Source organism: Punica granatum, chromosome 3, assembly GCF_007655135.1.
Source record: "Punica granatum isolate Tunisia-2019 chromosome 3, ASM765513v2, whole genome shotgun sequence".
NCBI classification, from domain to species: domain Eukaryota; kingdom Viridiplantae; phylum Streptophyta; class Magnoliopsida; order Myrtales; family Lythraceae; genus Punica; species Punica granatum.
In genome coordinates this window covers 25,495,817-25,517,458 of record NC_045129.1, presented here as the reverse complement: position 1 = coordinate 25,517,458, position 21,642 = coordinate 25,495,817, and the positions used below count along the sequence as shown (strand labels likewise).

Sequence of the window (21,642 nt, the reverse complement as noted above, 5' to 3'; positions counted from 1 at the left end):
AACAACATAGAAAGACCTAGCCTACACTTGCATTGCCAAATCTCATGACGGAGGGACTCGGGTTGGATTGCAGCGTGTGGTTTTTTAGATGCTCATTTGCTCGTCTTTGATCTCGTGCTAAAGCCGAGAAGGCGAGCGCCAAATGTGTTGTTGTGTTTTCGTTGAAGAACTATTAAACCACCTTGAACTAGGGTTCAACTCAGTGACGATATGAGTTTTAGTTTCATGTAATAGCCAAGTGATGATGTGTTTAATAGGGGTGTGCACGGGTACCAGGTATACTCGAAACCGGTCGGAACCTACCCGTTATGGTAGGGTCCGGGTATTAAGATAAGGAATCGGTAAAAACCGATTTTGATTCCAGTTCCTACTTATAGGGTACCCAGAATCGGAATCAGAACCGGTACTTATTTAAAAAAAAAAAACAAGAAGAGTAAAGTTCATCTCCCTGTTTTTGACTTCTGAGACTTCGTAAACCCCTATTAAGTATTATCCTCAAACGAGTCAGACTCTTTACTCTCGAGTCTGGCCTTTGACTCTCCAAGTGAATGCTTCGTAAACCCCTCCGTGGCCTCCATCTTCGACTCTGACTCTCCTTCAAGCTCTCGAAGGCACCGCGTGAGGGTTTCCTTTTCTCTTTCTCTTCACCAAAATCCTAGTAATCAGCGGTCGCTTCCTCTGGCCATCCTCTGGCACGAATCCTTCCTGTGGTACGAATCCTTCCTCTGCACGCTCTTGTGCACACCCGAACTTTAATCTCGTCAGGGTGCGCATGAGCGTGCCTATGCAACGCGGCTTGGGAGTGTCCACCTTCCCGGGGACGCGCGACGGACGCACATGAGAAGGAGTCGCCACTTACTGTTTACGACCCGAAGGTCGAGGGCCGTTGAGTCGTCCGGGTCTAGGGGTACGTGGTACACCTAATTGTTAAGGCATTGGTCGTACGAAACCAAAAATTCCGAATTCGGGGGTTCTATTACGTGCGGGCCTATATCCCTCACGCCCTTTCGGTACTCTAGTTTGCTAGGCTTGCTGTTTATTATTCATTTACCGCATGGATTAGATTGCACTCTCTTTGCCCATTTTGACATCATAAATTCGGTGAAATGATCACTTTGAGCCAAGGCCCCGAAAGAAGAGTAGGCTTGCATCTCGACGAATTGGTTCACTATCTTCGCGTTACAGTTCGTTGAACCGTGGTGGTCGATTCCCTATACGAACCGAGACCACGAGTGTTCGGACTTACTAATCTCTAGGTAGCAATAGACCGACTTGACCGGTTCGACACTCGGACCTCTCGCTCGCCGATCGGGGATCCTTACAAATGAATAAATGTACAAATGAAATCCTCGCAACGTTCACTCGAATAATTACAAAGTACAACTGAATAAAATAAATGGATCCCAATCGGTTTGCATTGGGTCAATATTCAATTCCGGCTCACCGTGAGATTTTTGAATGACCGACAAATAAATTAAAGCAATGCGGGCTCAAGGAGCCGGGGGTCAGGTCCAACCGGACCAACGGGCGACATGAGAATCGATCGATTTTCACGATAACCATTGAACCGTTCGAGCTCTCGGGTGATGTCTAATCGCGATTCACACACCCGATCCGAGTCGTCTTCCACATAGACATTACTCGGAGTAGAGTGGTGACTCGGGGCTAGACCCCATTCCGCACTCGGGTTGCGCGCGCTCGGTGTACATGGGGGTGTTGGACCCCGTGGTCGATGGTTTGGGGTGTTGGACCTCGTGATAAGCGTGACCTATGGGTTCGGGTTCGAACCGCGACAAATCAGCAAGCAATAATAGAAAACAAAGAAAAACTGATAGAAACAGATGAAAACAGACAAAAACCGATAAATACAGATAAATACAGATAAGTCGTGTATTAAGCCGAATTTACGTGATTTAATCAGTTATTAACCGGGGTTATTTGGCAAATAATTTATCTACCCTAGGCAAGCAAATGGATGTCCTAGTATGCAGTTCTAGGCCAACTATGTGCGTGGGTTTGTTTTAAGACTTTATTTTGTTAGTGACACTGTGGTTTCACTGAATATGTAAAACTCGTGTTTTAATTCTAGATTTGGAACTTAGAGTTCTATCTAACAATTATCTAATGTTTGATTAAGTCAAGTGAATGATTAATCCATTTTTATATGTTTTGTGACAGAGATAATGACGCTAACTACCGAATCTACGATAAGAGGATAGAAACACCGAAAGTGAGCGAAATGGGTCATGCGAATGAGACTCGCATCCGAACTGATTGCCTCTCTTTGCCCACGGATCGAGGTGTTTCATTCTCCTTAACGCCTAGGATATCGGCAAATCACGAAATAATGGTCATGCCCTTGAACAGTAAGATATGTGAAGTGCATATGTAAAAATTGAGATCGCATGACACGAAGACGTCTAGAGAGGACTCATATATTTCGACTTGAGCCGCCTCAAATTGGGCCCGGACTCGAGTCATAGCACACAAGTGCTCTCTAGACACCAATTCTATTCGTGTTACATACCTCGGTGTTTTGAGATCGTGGATTTTAGAAGGTCATTTCCACCATTTAGTGATCCGTCGATGCGTTTACAAATTGATACTCGATTCATCCAATTATTTAAGCCGAATGATTTAATTAATCAAATGATACATCCCATTTCCCATTTATGGAATGGTTTAGTGATTGAGGCCTTGAACCTCAATTGTTATGGATTAATGTAATGGTTGTTCGAAATTAACGCGCCTAACATACATACTAACGCGAAACTAATGATTGAACGAAAAATGTAATTGCAATCAATTCCAAGAACCGGTTTTAAAGCGATAGAGGAGGCCATCCCCGACCCGAGGGAGGTCAAGGGGCATTCGGCCACCCTCCAAGGAGGAAGCCAAAAACCTCCTTGACTCGGTTTAGGTCATGGATTGTCTCCTATATCGGTTTTGGCCGTTTCTTGCATGCATAAAACATCAAACACAATAATAACGGACATTTTATAAAGCCGGTGTCGCCATGATCTTGGAAGACGGAAACAAGCATACAAGCATGGGCAAGCACGATATTTAAAGGAATCGATAAAACGGCACCGACTCATGGAGACGAAAAATGTAAAACTGTAAAAACTCGATAAATGACTTAAGTCGGGGCAAGTAAATCGTGTATGGCCCGGGAGAGTCAAGAGAAGCTCTCAGCCACCCCTCTTAGGGTGAAGCCGAGAGGCTCCCTTGGCTTGCCCGAGCCAATAAGGTTTCCTCGACTCCGAATCGAGTCTTTTCACGATATGCTAGCATACTAATACGATGTGAAAATGCTTAAAAAAAATATAAACTCGCATGCGAATCGGTTATGGACTGCCTTATTGCCCCACAAATGCCAAGTAAAATTAAAAGTCTTAACTTTTCTAAGTTGGAAATGGTTATACCTAACCCCGGGATGCCGAAAAAGTCAAGGAAAGTCGGAAAAAGAGGTTCGGGAAGTCGGTTCTGCCCCCTGGAACGAATAGACCCGAATCAATGAAGTCGGGTCAGCTGGCAGACCTGACTGGCAGTCCGACTTGTCGGGGCTGTACCGGTTGATCGGGGTGGCCTTTTCGCTCGAGATCAGTTGCGTTGGACTCCTAACTGATTGAGGATCATGCTTGTGGTGGTTTCGTGAGGATTACACACGTAGATTTTCCGAAAATCAAAAGCAAATTCGGATCAGTAAAAAAATGACAGACCCAGTCAGGATGAAACAGACCCGACTGGCACCCGATAAAGAAACGACTCTACAGGAGGCTCCCGGTGGTCTTTTGATGTAAGATTGGTGGCATTGGACTCCTAACTGACTGAGGATCACGGTGATAGGTGGCTCGTAGCGAGGTTCAACCCGAGCTGACCTGTATGTTCCTGTAAAGTGTGGGTCAGAAAAGAAAACCAGAGGAACAGACCCGACTGGGCTGTTTGGGTTGAAATGGCCACAAAGGGGGCTCCGGGTGTTGCACCAAGCTGGCTCGGGTTCCTCCGACTCCTAAGGGACTGCTTGAAGTGTCTATGATGAGCTGATAGAGTGCTAAAGCTTGAACAAACCCAAAAACTCAAAGAAAGAACCGGTAAGTTCACAAAAAAAAACCCGGTAAGGAAAATAAAAGGAAAAATGAGGTCTTGCTCGGTTGAACGGCTCTCGGCACGTGACCACCTCTTCACGGGGGAGAGTGAGGGTTGTGAGGGACCCTTAGAACGTGTAGGCACGACTCACCAAAGTCGTGGGAAGGTAGGACACGTCTAAGACCCGAAAGTGACGGATAAAATTCGATTGGGCGCTATTTCTGTGCTGAACTGGAACGACATGCTGGAAGCTTCGAACGCTAAAACTAAGTGCGGAAATGGATTTAGAAGGTCGAAGACATGGGGGGTAAGAAGTTTGGGCAAGTTTGGTTCGGGTTGAGGGGTGGTCGCCGGAAAACTATTGAGTTTTCGGGCAAATCGGCCTTATTTTCTGGCTGAGCTGAGGCTATCCGGATTTTTGGAAAATGAGAGGAGTTAGGAGAGTGTTCTTGAGTGAGAAAGCTAGAGAGATGATGGGAATTGAGTTGTGATTCAGGTTAATGATGCAAGAGCATATAAATGTGAGCTTAATGACAAGATTGAGAGAAGTTAAGTGTAATTAGAATGTGCCTAGGGCATCCGAATTTTTGGAGGGAAGATTAGGGAGGGGAAGTTGTCTTGTTGAGTGTGAGGAAAGGAAGAGAAGGAAAATTGGAGTTGATGGATGGAATGATGGATTGGAAGTGTGTAAGAGATATTTTGAAATGTATGGTGGAGGCTCATTTGACTCAACTCTAGAGTAGAGCCATGGCTTGCGGCTTTGCTTGGCTTGGCTCGGCTTGGCTAGTTTAAGGGTCCCACTTGACTAGGAAGAAAGCTGGAAGAAGCTCGCGATTGATCGTGCGTTCGATTTCCGTGGTTCGCTTGAACGACGAATTACCAATGTGCGCGCGAATATGGTTTTAATGAGCCTAATATTGACATGCTTTTGTAAGTGAATGCTCAGGTGACCCGGGGACTCGAAAGCCTATTTTGTCCAGTTTGGATGATCGAAGCGAAGTTGTCTTCTTCTGACGCCTATCCGCGCCTCTACGTGCTGTAATGCTCGTATCGGCGTGCTTTGTGCTTTGGGCAGAACGGTTTACTCGCCGACCCCGGCTGGAGATCGATAAACGGAGACGTCCTAGGAATCCGCGAACGGGGCTCTCTTAGTGTTTTCCAAGTGTTCTGATGTGTTTGGAGACCACTGCGATCTCTGTTTGTCCAAAACGAGTCCTGAAAGCTTACCGGGAGGCATTCGTGAATATTAAAACGTCACTCGGAAAACCAATGTGCTTTGCTTGGTCCGAACCAAAATGATTTTCTAACCCCTGAGAGTTGTTCGGAGTGGGTGGTGCAGAGTTCGGGCGTCAACATTTCCCTGAATGAGCTTTGAGCGCAAGATTTCGTGTGAAAGGAGCCCTTTTTCCGCTGGAACGGTGCTCGGGAAACCTAAATAACTTGTGCAGTGCGAATAAAGTTTATTTCCCTAGCCCTTGAGGTCCCTGGGATTGATTGGCGCAGATATCGTGCACTGACGATTCGTTAAAAGGGTCTCCGGCTATGTTTCTGTGCAGAAATGGCCCCTTTTTTCGGGTCGGGATCCACTCGGGAAACCGAGATGAGTTCTGAAAGGCGGTTTGAAACCTGTTCCCTGGTCTTGGTGATCCTTGGGCGTGTGCAGACATGTTTCTAGGTGCCATTTATTGGTTTATGGATCGGGCGTCCCGGGAGCCTCATCAAGAAGGCGTTTGCAAATGTTCGGGAGTGCCCTGGCTTGAGCAGGAGAGCTCTGAAATGCGCTCGGGGGTGCCATTGGCCATTTTGGTACCAGAAGGGATTTTTAGAACCCCATATTGGACAACTTCTGATGCTCCGGTGATGAATAGTGCTACAGTGCCGGCTTCTGCTGTCCTGAAGTTTGTGCCGGCTTCCTCTGATTGCCCCCTCTTGCACCCTTTGGTGGCCCCTGCCTCTTCCTTGCAGTTAATGTCTCCGGGTCCGCACGTCTGTGTCCGTCGGCTTGGCCGTGAATAGTGACCCGAGCTTTGGTCGGGTGATCTCTATTGGAGCTGGTGGACCAAAATGGGGTGCTGACAGCTCTCTTTCCCGGCGACGCCTCCTCTGGCCATCCTCTGTAGTGTATGTCCTTTTTTTGACCTTCTTCCCTATAAATCTTGGCGACCTACCTCACCAGTTGCCAAGTGACGGCCCAACAATCGATCTTATTTGCTCGATTTTTAAAGATGAAAATGACAAATGAACATATAGATAGTACAAATTGATGCTAGGGCGACATAAGCTTGAGAAATTCTTCGCAAATTTTGAATAAAATACTTACGAAAGCCAACTTTTTTATCATTTTTCACCACACTTGATCAGCCTACTTTCTGTTGGCTTTTCGTTGATTCTAAAGAGGCGTTTTTGGTATTTAGAATCATATTCCACATATATATATATATATGTATGTATGTGTGTGTATTTTTACAGTTCACTCTCATTACCAATACAAATTAAAGTGTCGTCGGGTTTGGGTGGATTACCAGAAAGTTAGCTAGGTTGCTGTAATGCTGTTGAATGTGTTTCCTTAAAGGGGTAAAAGAGAACATGAAATTAGGGTGGCTAACGGCTTGTTTGAATTCAAAGTTAAATTTCAAAATTTTAATTGTAACTTTAACTCAACACACTACACAAAAAAACACACTCTTCCCAAGTCAAACAGGTGGGCCCCACAGATTATAAAACATACAATCTTATTATAATCAATTATCTATACAATCAAAACAGGTGAGGTCCACATCAGCTAATTTTTATTTGTCTTTTTCCACAATCAAAATCACAGTTACAAATTCAAAACTTTAACTCTGAAATCAAACAGATTGTAAGTATCTTTACACCTGTGGCTTTGCTTTCACTAATCCAACAGAAAACATAGTAATTAACCCACAAGTGTGGGCCTTCTTTTTTTTTTTCTGTAAATTACGGATGTTCTTAAGCAATGTTAAATTAGTTATAACAGTTCGACCATGCAGAAGACATAATTATTCCTATGTGTTACATTCACAATCAGCCTATTTGTTATCTAGAATTCAATTGCATTGCAAACCCTTATTTAAATTTATCGAGACAACAAATGGAGCAACCGTCAGCATTATCTTGAGAGATATATAGTTAACTAGTTTTTAGATATGAGACTCTTTTAATGAAACTGATGTGCTGTAGTTATATACTTGTATTGCAAATGAAAAATTCGAGTAACAAGACCCCCGCTGATAGTGAGTCTGCATGTGAGGGGTATCATCGACCAAAGTAGGCTCTAAGAAGTGAAGGTTCGAGGTTTGGGATCATTTTCATAAGGGCAAAGATGAGAAAAATGGAAAGGATATTTCCATTTGTAATTACTGCAATTCCCCTCTTACTTATTGTGTTTATTGGGTACTTCATCAATGTGGAAGCATTTGAAAACTTGCTCAAAATATCCCCAAAATCTTGAAAAAAAGCAAAAGTTGATATCATCATTTTCTCAATCTGGAGTAGATGGAGTAAGTGTACCACTTGGCAATATGATGAAGAATATTATAGGCACATGTTAGCTCGGATGGTTATTGTGGATGAGCAACCATTTTCTGTTGTAGAGAAAGAAGGCTTTAGGGGTTTTGTAACAGTGTTGCAACCTTTGTTTAAGCATGTTTCGAGGTTTACAGTTGCTAGGGATTGCATGAAGCTCTATGTTTGTGAGAAAATGAGCCTAAAAGATAAGCTAAAATCTCTAAAATCAAGGATTGCTCTCACTACGGATATTTGGACCTCCATTCAGAATTTGAGTTACTTGTGTCTCACTGCTCATTTTATTGATGATGATTGGAAGTTGCACAAAAGAGTTATTAATTTTGTTGTTATGCCTGGCCATAAAGGTAAGGAGATCGGTAAGATGGTTGAGAAATGCATCAATAAGTGAGGTATTAGAGATTGTATTTTATCTATTACAATTGATAATGCTAGCTCCAATGATGTTGTTGTGAATTATTTGAAGGATAAGTGGAAGAATGTGCTTGTCTTAGATGAAATGTTTTTTCATATGAGGTGTGCAGCTCACATATTGAATTTGATTGTGAAAGATAGGTTGACAAAGATTCGTGATCCTATTAATCGAATTTGAGCTACAGTGAAATATGTGAGAAGCTCTCCAGCTAGAGCTCAGTTGTTCCAGCATTGTATTGTTGAGGAGGAAATAACTTATAAGGGTTATGTTTGTCTTGATATCTCAACTCGGTGGAATTCTACTTATTTGATGTTGGAGACTGCACTTAAGTTCATACAGGCCTTTATTAGACTCGAAGATGATGATTTTGCTTTTATTAGTGAACTTGATGGTAGAGTTCCAACTAGTGAAGATTGGGATAATGCATCTATGTTGTGTTTGTTCTTGAAAAGCTTCTATGAAGCTACCAAGAGAATGTTTGGGAGTCTTTATGTGACGTCTAATAGTTACTTTCTTGAAATTGTTAGCATGCTTTCTACTTTGACTGACTATGCAAGAGATTCCAATCCCTGTCTTCGATCTATGGCTTGAAAAATGAGAGAGAAACTTGTCAAATACTATGGAAGTGTGGATAGAACAAATATGATGGTATTGATAGCTGTGGTGTTGGATCCTCACTATAAATTGAGGTTTCTGAAATATTGTTGTTAGAGAATTTGTGATGATTCTAGTAGAGCAGAGGAGATGATTCAGCAAATAATAGATGTCTTAGAGCGTCTTTTTTCATTCTATGAGAATATTCATTCTTCTTCGGTAAGTGAACGTTGTACTTCAACGACTGAGTCTATCACTCCTTCACCTCTTGAGGCTAGTAGTTGTGCCAAGATTGTGAATTCGAAGAAACTAGTGAAAGGTTGGTGTGAAGATGATGAAAATGTTCAAGAAATGGGGTCTAAGACTGAATTGGAGCAATACCTTGGTAGTCCCACCGAGACAGAAAGTGATTCTTTTGATGTATTGAGGTGGTTGAATGATAAGAAATCAATCTATAATGTACTAAATTTTATGGCAAAAGACATCTTAGCCATTCCGGTGTCCACAGTAGCCTCAGAGTCGGCTTTCAGAACATCTGGTCGAGTTCTTGATCAATTTCGTAGCTCACTCACTCCAAAATTTGTGGAAGCTTTGATATGCGCACAAGATTGGTTGCGCTCTTCTCCAACTTCGATCACCATTGAGCAATATTTGGAGGATGCAAAAAAGTATGAGGAAGGTAAATTTAACTTTATTTCATGGTTATTCTTTTCTTCTAATTTTCACTTACACTCTTTTAACTTTTTATTTTCATGTGGTTTTCTTTTTATAGAATTCAACGGCGCCACGACAGAGATTATAGTGGATTAATGTGTGGAGCAACTATAAGGTTTATTCTCGAAAATTATGTTTATTCCGAAGTGCATTTTCCATCATAAACTAGGTACATATGTTCTGAAAATTAATAATTTCGACACAACTTGCACATTTGCTCTTTGGTACAGATGTCCCCCTGATTAATACTAAAGGAAGTTAACGATATGGAAGTTGAAGTTCGATGCAGATCAATGGTTTTTTTTTCCTTCTTGATTTGTTTGGTCTGACGATGGTTCTTGTGTTAATGATCTTTGTACGGACTCGAATGTGAACTCTCGTCTGGGCCCACATGCGCGCTTTTGGATTGCGCGGCTTGGGAGTGTTCACCTTCCCGTGGGGACGCGAGACGGACACGCGCGAGAGAAGGAGTCACCACTTATCATTTTAAGACCCGTAGGTCGAGTGCGGATAAGTTACCCGGGTCTAGGGGTATGAAACACCTAGTTTGTCGTTAAGGCATTGATCTGTGCGGATCCGGAAAATCCATGTTCGGGGGTTCATGTTACGTGCAAGTCTATATCCTGCACGCCCTTTCGGTACTCTGGTTTGCTAGGCTTGCATGTTTTATTATTTATCGCTTGAATTAAGTTGCACTCGACTCGCACGTTTTGACACCGGAGATTCGGTGAACTAAACGATGTCGGTTGAGAAGCCGAGAGAGAAGTAAACCCGTATGTCGGGGAGTTGGTTCACAATTTTGCGTTACAGTTCATCGAACCATGGAGGTTGAATCCCTGTGTGAACCAGAACCGCGAATTCTTGGATTTACTTTCCTTTGGGCTAGCATTAAACCGATTCGATTAATTCGACTCTCGGACCGTTCGCTTACTGACTGGAATTCTTACAGAATGAATGTACAAAATAAAAGTTCTTACAATACTTTCAAAAACAATAAATACAAATTACAAATGGTCGAATTCCAGTCGACTCGCGTTCGGTTATTATTCCACTCTAACTCACCGTGAGTTTAGGGAAAAGACCGAAGAACTGAAATTCCATGTACGTTCTCACTGAATAGGGCGTTGGACCCTATGATCAATGATTAGGGTGTTGAATCTTAATATCATTCGGCCTAGGGATTAGGCTCGACCGCATGGCAAATAAGTGCGAAAAGATAACAAGCAACAGGTAAATAATAGACAATGTGTTTATATTCACCGAATGTACTTGGATTAACAAGTTTATTAATCCAAGTGTGTTTTTGCAAGCAAATGCCATATGCTAAGCAAACAACGCGTGCCAATGTTTTAGTATTCGGCTTTGGTTTGAGAACCTGCCATATCGGGTGTCCGTAGTCAAGTTTCGTGTGTATGGATTGTTTTTACAGTGATTCGGTGTTGTGACACTGAATTACCACTGAATTAACCCAACTCGTGTTTTGACGGTAGATTTGGAACCTAGAGTTCCACCTAACCATTTTTTAGCATTTTGTTAAGTTGAGTGAAATGATTAGTCAGGTAATTGTAATTTTGATACAGATTACCCAACTGACATCTTAAACGATGCTAAGATGACGCCAAATCACAAAATGATGTTCTTGTCATTGATTTGAAAATTTGTTTTCAGAAAAGGGAAACAACACAATACAGATTTGAAAGTATGATGGTTTTAAAAAGGGCATTAATACCGTTTTGTAATTCGTCGACACGAGTTACAAATTAATGTCCAATTCGTGCAAAGTTGTTTAAATTGAATGAATTAACCGTGTGAACGTCCCGATTAACCCATTCCTGGAATTAATGCTTAAGGTTATTGCCGAATGCATTAATTATGAAAACGATTCGTGATTCGACGACCAAAACGATTCCATAATTATCAAGGATAATTCGATCAAATAACCGACAATACCCTTATAACCGAATGGATCTGAATGAGTCCTCGATACACAAACCCATGCATATTTGTTTAAAAAAAGGTTTTAAACGATGTTTTAACATGGAAATCGTGAAGATATTGAATTTACAACTTCACACAATCTGAGAAAACAAACTAAAATCGAGATAAGGAAATCATTCTTGATCCGAGAAAAGCCAAGAGGCTCTCGGCCTCATCTCTCAAGGATGGCCGAAAACTCTTATGACTTGATTCGAGTCACAAGTGGTTTCCTTGCCTTGGTTTTCATTGTTTTTCGCATGCTCAAACATCAAACACGATGAATAACATGTTTTTTTGACAAAAGCCGGTATTATCATGATTTGAATGACACATTCAAACATGTAAACATACACAAACGTGTTATTTAAGGAATCGATAGAATAATACCGGTTTCATGCATGCAAGAACAACAAAATAAACTCGGAAACTAACTTGGACCGGGCTAAAGAGACCAATCTTAACCCGAAAAGAGCAAGTTAAGTCTCGGCCATCCCATTTAGAGACTTGGCCGAGAGCTTGCTTGCCATTTTCGGGTCGGGATGGTCTTCCAAATAACGATCCAAACCTTTTTCTGACATGCTAGCAAATTATAAGGTAGTAAAAATGCATAACATAACATGAAAGTGCATAAAAATTAAGTCTTGTAAGTTAAACATGCATAAAACGCCATATTACTCCATAGCCATGCAAAAATATGAAAAGCCCTAACTCCTCTAAGTCAAGAATATTTTACCTAGCCTTGAGATACGAGGAAAGAGTTAGGGAAGTGTTTGAGAGTCGCGTGACATGGTAGAATCCTTGGATGAACGTTTGGGATGCACGAAGTGCACGTTCGGGGAAGCTACAATGCACGGATGGACGTGCAAAGACACGGGCATGCATGGGAGAGGACTCAACAAGTCGGGAACGTTAGCACGGACGTATGGACGTCAAGGAAGTGTGGACGTGCATGGGCATGCATGCATACAAGCCAAAAGGACGTTGGAGCATGGTTGGTAGGCACACGGACGCGCGGATGGCGTGCGCGGCAGGCGCGCGGGAGGCATGCGGCAGACGCGCGGGGCGTGCGTGGGCGTGGGAGAGCGTGCGCGGCTGGCGCTCGACTGGCACTATTCACCCGAGAGTGACGATTTCGCTCGAAATGCACTAAATGACCTGAAACAATAATTTAAAGACTTCAAATGGAAAAACCAAATTCACCAATGAACTCCATGGGTCCAAAATGAGTGGGATATGGAGTTTGGGAATTTTTGAAGTTAAGTCGGGATAATGAACACCGGCTTCCTACTTAAGAACTTTGGGTTTTGTTCGATGTTTTCTTTTCGGTTTTTCAAAGCTGAAGCTTGCTGGTTCTTGGGTGTTCTTGGCTATGGAGTTTGAGAGGTTTTCTAGAGGGAGAATGCTTGGAGAGAGTGTGCAAGAAGAGAAGTGATTAACTTAATTACTTTTGGGTAATTTATAGGCAAAACTAATGAGCAATTAAGTAAAAACAAGTGCTCTTAACCCCTTGGATTAAGCTTGGACGGTTTGAATAAGAAAATATCAAGCCTCATCTTCTTCCATTGCATTAATGAAGAAGAGATAAGACATTGATGAGCATTGATGAAGATGGAGTGTTGTCTTCAAATTGTAGGCTTGATATTTTCCTAAGAGGATGCAAGTTGCATGGAGAAGATGACAAGGAGATGAGGGTGAATGTGGATCATGCTATCTTGATGAAGAAGAGCCAAGAAGCATTGATGAGCATTGAGTGTTGTCTTGGAAGATTTAGAGATATTTTTGTGCAAGTGTGCAAGAGAAGCTTGGGGTGGACGGTTTGGCAAGGGAAGAGTTGCCCTTGGGCAATTCGTCGGTCCCATGACCAAAGAGGAGAAACCGGGAAAAAGCTTGGGTCTCGATTGATCGCGCGTTCGAAGCTCGTGGTTCGAACTGAACGTTGAATTATCGATATACGCGAGGAAACGAATTTAATGAGTCCGAGATTGGCATTTTCCGTGAGAAATTACCAAATGTCTATATGAGGTTCGAAAGCCGGTTTTGCTCCTTTTACGCATTTAGAGCGAGGTTACCCACTTCTGACAGCATATCTTGTATCTGCATCCCACGTCGGTCATTTTGACATAAATTGTCAAACTACGTGGGCACTGGACCCTTAAGCCGGTAATGCAAATATGGAGCTGGAGATGTCCTAAGAGGCCGAAATTGGATTTCTCAGATTGTTTTCTGAGTTGCTTGGGCGATCCGGAGATCACTGTAATCTCTGTTTGCTGAGATTGGGCCTTTAAGGATATGAAAAGTGCATATGAGACCCTTAAAGCACTGTTCGGAGGCTCTAGATGAGTTGTGTGATTCATTCCAAAGATTCCACATTAAGCCTTGAGAATGCTAGCATTGTATAAGGTAAGCATCCGGCGTCAAGTTTCCCCAAAGAGGACCTCCGAATATGGATTTTTCACTGAAAATGGCCTTTTGTGCTCCTCGGAGATTACTCGGGAAACCGTGAAGGGTTTTGTTGTCAGATTTGCCCAATTGCGTCTGTCCGCTAGAGTTTTCGGGGTAATACAGGGTCAACTTCATTTGTCGTTATTCCATCAGACCAGTCTCCGGTTATCCTTTTATGAAGAGGGGTATGCCCATTTTGTTGCTCGAAAGTCATTCAAGGTGTCTGTGTATCTTCCAAAAGACAATCTGAAGCACTGCTCGTGCTCTGTATGATTGTGGGGCATGGCCGCATCTTATATTTGGAATTAACTTTTCTCCGAGAAGCCGGCATTTTTGGACTTCCACTTAAAAGTTGTTTGTATACAGAAAGTTGTTCTGTATAGAGGAGATGATTTGCGAAATGCGTTTGAAAATACTTTTCATCTGTTTGGCATTGATGTGGATTTTTGAAGTCCAATATGGGCTATCTTCCGACGGTCGAGCGAACTATTGGAAAATAGGACTATCCATGTCCTATTTTCCGAACATAGGACTATCGGAAAATAGGACTACTGGAAATGCCGGTTTTGGACATTGTTGAACTCTCTAATCACTTTGTTGCCTTTTGGTGACCCCTGGAGTCCTTCTGTCATATGCCTATGTGATTTGCTCAATTTTGCCGACTTGAGAATGAATAGTGATTTCTTGCTCTACCGAGCCGTTTTCTGTATTTCTGCTTAAGTCATGGTCTTGACCATTGCTGATATCATTGTTTGGAATGGTGAGCCAAAATGGGATGCTGACAATCTTTATGGTGCAACAATCGAATTAAATTACTTTTAACATGTAGTAAATTAATTAAATTTATGGTAAATTACTTTATTTATTTATTTGTCAAGGCTGTTGAAGTTCTTTCCAAACTGCTTGATAGTGCTGCTGCAAGAGGTGTCCTGGCATATCATCCTTTTTTCTAAAAAAAATTCAGCTAACCCACCTTGGGTTTGTTTCTTGTACTCAAGTTAAATCCAGCAAAAACTTAGATTTATTGTGCAGGATTGGATGAGCAGTCTGTTAAGGAAATGCTGGATTTGAGATTTCCCATTAACGATATGAAAGTTTAATTAATTTGATTTCTGATTACCTTTGCTTGGTTTGTAGGACAAATTGAATATGCCTTGTATGTGTCGCGCAAGTGCTGGATGAGTATCAGAAGAATTTTGGTGATTCTTGTAGGACTGTTCAAACATATATTATTCAGCCATGTTTGTGTGTCGTTAATTTTTTTTTCAATGTTTAGTTTATGGACGTATTGTAAGGACATATTACTCTTTGTTGTGTGAGATCGTATTATGGATGTTTAGTTTTGCGGATGGATTGATGAGACATTATTTTTTATTGTTGTGGATTAATCTAAATCTATGTCGATATTATATTTGCCGGGATTACTGATTATGGATGGGGTATTTTCGGTTTTATTTAGGGAGACAAAAAAATTTACAGGTTCCAATAGGGTACTCGAAACCTGTGATATAATATAAGTTCCGGGTAGGTTTCGGTTTCAAGATTCAACAGGATACGGTCCGGTTCCAAAATCTTGGAACCGGTTCCTTACATGGTAGAGTCCGGGTATTGTGAAAATAACAGGGTACCCGGAACCGATCACCCCTAGTGCTTAATGTGTGTGAGTTTGCCCGCGAACAATGTGGATGGTTACTGAAATGAAGAAATAAAACTTATTTTGAAAAAGGAAAAAATATTGATAAGATTAGTTTAGCTCATTTGAAGTGGTAATAAACTTGGCTAAGTGCATTTTGGTGTGGACATATAAATAAATGGGTGGTAAAAGTGTAAGATAACCGAGCACATCCGTAGCAAAAAAGTTAAATACGGTAAAAATCAAATTTTTATCGCGTGCTCATTTATTCAAAACTTCAAGATCACATCTTGACATAAGAATCGCCTTCTAAACGAATATATAACATCACATATCAAATCCACAAGAAAAAGTTTAGACTTTTATACTAACATTGTCGATTCGAGTCGATCAAACTAACCGTCCAAGTGTCCGGTCTCTAGCTCATCCACACGAGCACCTCTCTACTGAGATTAGACTCCTCTCGACCCATACACTCCAATCTAGGTCACTGATCTCGAATGGAATCGTCACGGAATGAAAGGATCTCTTCAAGGACGTCAGGGACAACACTAAAACGCCGAATAAGAACAGAAAGAACTCCGATCAGCCTTGGGATTTGTGCAACTAAGTTGCTGTTATTGCCTCAGTCGAAACCTTCTCTCTTTCTCTCTAATATCGGTTGATGATAGATTAATTTCTAGGGTTAACTATAAGAACATATCTATATATATCTTTACCCTAGGGACTAAAATGTAACTATTAATTAATCCAGATTAATTAATAAATCACAAAAGAATCCTCACAATTTAAGTCATCCAATGACTTGCCTTTGTAGTTAGAAAGAAAGTTCAAACAAGTCCTTGACGCGAGTTTCCACCAATAGACAATTTATTTATAAAAACTCTCCAAATAAGGAAACTATTGTATTTCCTTAATTAGATTTATCCTTGATATTGAACTCGGCTTCATGATGTACTAGCACCCTTGCAACCACATTGCAAGCCTCGTTCGATAATTAATTCCTAATTAACTTCCTTAATTATAATTAATTATTTTCTCGGTTTAGACACGCTCAATGTGTCTGACTAACTAGGTTCATCATCAAATGGCATTAGGATTATAGTATAAACTCTTTTGGCACTACCAGAAACTTTTTTTTCAACCGAAAGCATAATTCCCAAAATATCATTGGCTCCCAAAGTTTACGAGTGACACCTAGTAGCATATCGTGACAATCCAAATGATAACAAATGTATAATTGAAACATTCTGATGATCCTCTAATCGTATATGACATGTATTGAATCCCTTCACTACAAGATCTCGATCTAGCCAGAGTTACGGTAAATGCCAAACTCTATAGCCGATCATCTCTGATTTCATTCTTAGATCTGTAGAACTTGAACAGGAACTCATTTCTATTCGAGTCTATCTACCTCGGCTGATGATTTCTCTAACTAGAACAAAACTCATGTCCATAGGACCTTTTCCTTGTTTACTCAAGTTAGCGAATTCCGTCTTGATTGGACACCTAACTCCAAGTATAACTAACTAGGACTACTATCTGCCGAATACTCATGCTAAGCCCAAATATATTAGCAGTAGCAAATCCTAATCACCTATACCTGAGATAGCGTTCCATATCAGGTCTAAGGATTATATGCACTAATAGGATCCAGATAACATTCATTGACATGAGTAAATTACTGTATGAATATTATCTACACGTCACTTTCGACTACATTTCATATAAGTATCCACATGTCTGTCCTGATAACAGTTATTAGATAGCATATGACTCACTACTCCATCTTCATTAGTATATGTATACTAATCATGGAAACAGACAGAGGTGACGATTTATCTGGAGAAATAATGTCTAGTTAAGTCTCCTACGATCGTGAACAGTTTAAAGATATTCTTACCGAATTAATTCGTCAATCATATTCTTAACTCTTAAGAATGAAGCATTCAAAATATCTTAAAGACTTTATTCTAATAAACACAGACAATATACGAGTAATAGAATAAACTTTATTGTCATAAAAGGAATTATCCAAATATATAAATCAGGCTTTAGAGCATATCACTAACAATCTCCCACTTGCACTAGAGCCACTCAGTACAGTATCTAAGACCCATCTTCTCAAGATGTTTCTCTAGCTGTTACTATGTCATGGCCTTCGTGAGTGGATCAACGACATTATCCGCTGAAGCTACTTTCTGCACGTCTACATCGCCTCTCCCAATAATCTCCCTGATAATATGATAGCTCCTCTCAATGTGTTTGGACTTCTGATGTGACATCGGTTCCTTTGCCTGAGCAATCACTCCAGTATTATCACAATACAGCTCTACTAGTGACGATATGGAAGGAACGACACCGAGTTCAGTCACACCGACTTTCGAATCCAAACTGCCTCCTTTGCTGCATCAGATGCAGCAATATACTCAGCCTCTGTAGTGGAATCTGCAATCGTCTCTTGCTTAGAACTCTTCCAGATAACTGCACCTCCATTACAGGTGAATATGTAACCGGAGATAGACTTTCTATCATCAACATCTGACTGAAAATCAGAATCTGTAAACCCGTCTAGTCTCAACTCACCTCCTCCATATACTAGAACCATATCCTTAGTTCTTCTCAAGTACTTAAGGATATTCTTGACAGTAGTCCAATGATCAGGTCCTGGGTTGGATTGATACCTGCTAGTCACACTAATAGCATACGCGATATCCGGCCTTGTACACAGTATAGCATACATCAGGCTACCTATAGCTGAAGCATAAGGTACCTGTGCCATCTTTTCTCTCTCCTCAGGAGTCTTGGGAGACATCGCTTTAGAGAGATGGATACCGTGTCTCACAGGGAGCAATCCGCTTTTGGAATCTTGCATGTTGAACCTCTTCAACACCTTATCTAGATACAGGGCTTGTGATAGACCTATCAATCTTTTCGGTCTATCTCTATAGATCTGAAGACCCAAACTATAGGTCGCTTTTCCCAAATCCTTCATGGAGAAAGTATTAGACAACCAGACCTTTACAGAAGTGAGCATACCAACATCATTAGCAGAATGTCATCCACATATAATACAAGAAAAGCGATCATGCTCCCACTAGCCTTCTTATACACGCATGGTTCATCTTTGTTCTTGATGAAGCCAAAGGACTTTACGGCCTCATCAAAATGTCGATTTCAGCTCCTTGAAGCCTGCTTAAGACCATGAATGGATCTCTTAAGCTTGCACACCTTGGACTTATCATTGGATTCAAAACCCTTGGGTTGGTCCATGAATATGTCTTCCTCAATGTATCCGTTGAGGAAGGCGGTCTTGACATCCATCTGCCAAACCTCATAATCATACTGCGTAGCAACAATTAGCATTATTCTGATGGACTTCAGCATTGTTACATGCGAGAAAGTCTCCTCATAGTCGACTCCCTGCTTCTGGCGATAACCCTTCGCCACTAGCTTAGCTTTATAGGTCTCTACCTTTCCATCAGCACCAATCTTCCTCTTGAAAACCCATTTGTTCCCTATAGGTACTATACCTTTAGGGGGGTCAACAAGATCCCAGACTTGGTTCTTGCTCATGGAGTCCATCTCAGACTTCATGGCCTCTAGCCATTTAGAAGAATCTATATCTGATATAGCTTCCTCATAAGTGGTAGGATCATCCCTATGAGCATTTTCTTCATGAACGAACAACTCTTGTACGTTCTCATGGAGATTAAGGTATCTCGCGAGAGTACGAGTTACCCTACCCGACCCTCGAGGTTTTGTAACATTCTCAATCTAAATAGGTGTCTCAACTGGCTTATCAGTGTCCGTCGAAATGGGTGCCTGATCGGTCTGTGGCACTGATGACTCCTCATCAAGTATTATTTGTCTTCCCATGCCACCTTCCTAGACAAACTGTTTCTCCAAAAAGATCGCATCTCTACTGATAACAACCTTTTGCTCAATAAGGAAGTAGAAATAGTATCCAAGGCTGTCACTTGGATAACCAACAAACCTGCCTTTCTCGGACCGAGTTTCCAGCTTATCGGTCTCCTGCTTCTTAATGAATGCAGGACAACCCCAAATCTTAACGTGCTTAAGACTAGGTGTCCTACCATTCCATATCTCATAAGAAGTGGTAGAGACCGACTTGCCGGGAATCCTGTTAAGCAAGCAACACGCGGTTTGCAGCGCATATCCCTACATTAAAATGGGGAGATCTGTATAGCTCATCATCGACCGAACCATGTCCAACATAGTACAGTTCCTCCTTTCAGAAACTCCATTCAACTGTGGTGTTCCTGGTGGAGTGAATTGAGAAACAATACCGTGTTCCTTCAAGAAATCACCAAACTCAGTACTCATGTACTCTCCTCCCCAATCAGATCGAAGAGTCTTGATGCTCTTTCCTTTCTACTTCTCTACTTCAGCCTTGAATTCCTTGAACTTCTCAAAGGATTCATGTTTGTACTTCATAAGATAAACATACCCAAAACGAGAATAATCATCGGTAAAGGTGATGAAGTAGAAATATCCACCCCGAGCCACTTCATTAAATGGACCACATACATCGCTATGTATGAGTTCTAAAACTTCTTCAGCCCTTTTCATTTGTCATACAAATGGAGTCCTAATCATTTTGCCTTGAAGACAAGACTCGCAAGTCGGATTTGGTTCTGAACCCAATGAAACTATAAGTCCCATCTTCTCCAACTTACTTATCCTATCATCTGCAACATGCCCTAGTCTAAGGTGCCAAAGTTGCTTTGGACTTGAAGTAGATTCGGACACGGTATTAATCTCAATCGTATTCGGAAGCATTTCATTTCTGGCTCTAAGATAGTAAAGGTCATCGTTTAAATAATCAACGCCAGTAAATTTATTACCATAATAAATGTCGCAAACATCATGCTTGAAATCAAACAAATATCCACTCCTAGTCAAACTAGAAACATAAATAATGTTCCGATAGGCGTTTGGTAAAACTAAAACACGATCTAGAAATAAAACATGTCCATCTAGATGTAACGAAGTCGACCCCACAGCTTTGGCAGCAACACTTGTTCCAGTATCAAGAACCCAAGTTGAAGATGAACTATATGAACCATTGGAACTAACATAACATGAGATAGACATACCTTTTGATGGTTTATTTCCCTTGTTTGCCTTCAACGAGGCGAGGTATCGGGAACAGTTCCTCTTCCAATGTCCATCCTTACCGCAGTGGAAACAAGTTCCCTTATCCGCAACAACATTTGCATTGCCCTTTTTCTTGGTCACCCCTGCTGACTGCTGAGGAACAGAGCCTTTCTTGGACTTCTTTTTCTTCTTCCTAGTCTTGCTGGAAGAAGTACTAGCCACAAGAATGAATTCCTTATCCTTCCTTTTGTTGTTCATTGCATTCTGTGCAGTGACCAACATGCTTAGTAGCTCAGACAACGAACATGATAACTAGTTCATGTGAAAATTCAAAATGAACCATGAGAAAGAATCTGGGAGAGACTGAAGAATTAAATCCACATGGAGTTCTTTATCCATATGGAACTCAAGTTTCTCAAGCTGCTGAATCAGCCTGATCATCTTCTGCACATGAGTTGCGACTTCAGTTCCCTCCTGCATTCTCGCACGGAACAATTCCTTCGATATCTCATATCGTGCGGTGCTGCTATTCTCCCCATATAGCTCCCTGAGATTCTTCAAGATCTCACGAGAACTCTTCATGTTCTCATGATGCTTCTGCAACTCATTGCTCATGGAAGCAAGCATATAGTAGCGGACCTTCGAGTCATCAACAGACCACTGATCATATGCGTCCTGTTGATCACTCGGAGCATTCCCGCCAGGGAGTTCAATCTCCTGAGTCTCCAGAATGTATCCCAGAGCGTCCATGTTAAGGTTACGGAGCCAGCCGAAAAGTTAGGCCCAGTGAGCCTATTATCATTCAGTATGCACGAGAGAGGATTCATAGATTTCATACTTATCATGACTGCAAAAATAACAAGATTAAATTAATGAATTTATGTATATACAACCATAATGACCATGGACTTTCAATCAAAATGGTCTCCCACTATCTTTTCGAATCCTACACTTCCAAAATAGGAAATGAGAATCCTAATTGGGAAAGATTCCTAGCGGGTGATTGAATTCTCATAGAATACTAATTTCCTCAGGTACCTGCCATTATTGGAAACAAGCACTCTACAAGTGAACAACTCCTTGTTCAGTACATCTCTATGTACGACTC

The 21,642-nt window shown here is 41.4% G+C and overlaps 1 protein-coding gene across 1 annotated transcript; it reads right to left on the bottom strand.

The window, feature by feature from the left end:
• Nucleotides 1–17,560: 17,560 nt before the first annotated feature.
• On the bottom strand, nt 17,561–18,195 carry LOC116200478 (secreted RxLR effector protein 161-like). The gene is made up of 2 exons (XM_031531327.1): nt 17,809–18,195; nt 17,561–17,710 (listed from the first exon to the last, which is right to left on the bottom strand). The coding sequence occupies exons 1-2, from the start codon at nt 18,193–18,195 to the stop codon at nt 17,561–17,563; spliced, it is 537 nt and encodes a 178-aa protein (XP_031387187.1).
• Between the last annotated feature and the right edge of the window lie 3,447 nt (nt 18,196–21,642).

What these genes read in the sequence shown, in the direction of transcription:
- LOC116200478 (XM_031531327.1), bottom strand. Translation starts at nt 18,195, where the DNA reads ATGGCACAGGTACCTTATGCTTCAGCTATAGGTAGCCTGATGTATGCT. An exon ending in CTGATGCAGCAAAGGAGGCA is followed by an intron (nt 17,711 to 17,808) that starts GTTTGGATTCGA and finishes GTGATTGCTCAG; the next exon opens with GCAAAGGAACCGATGTCACA.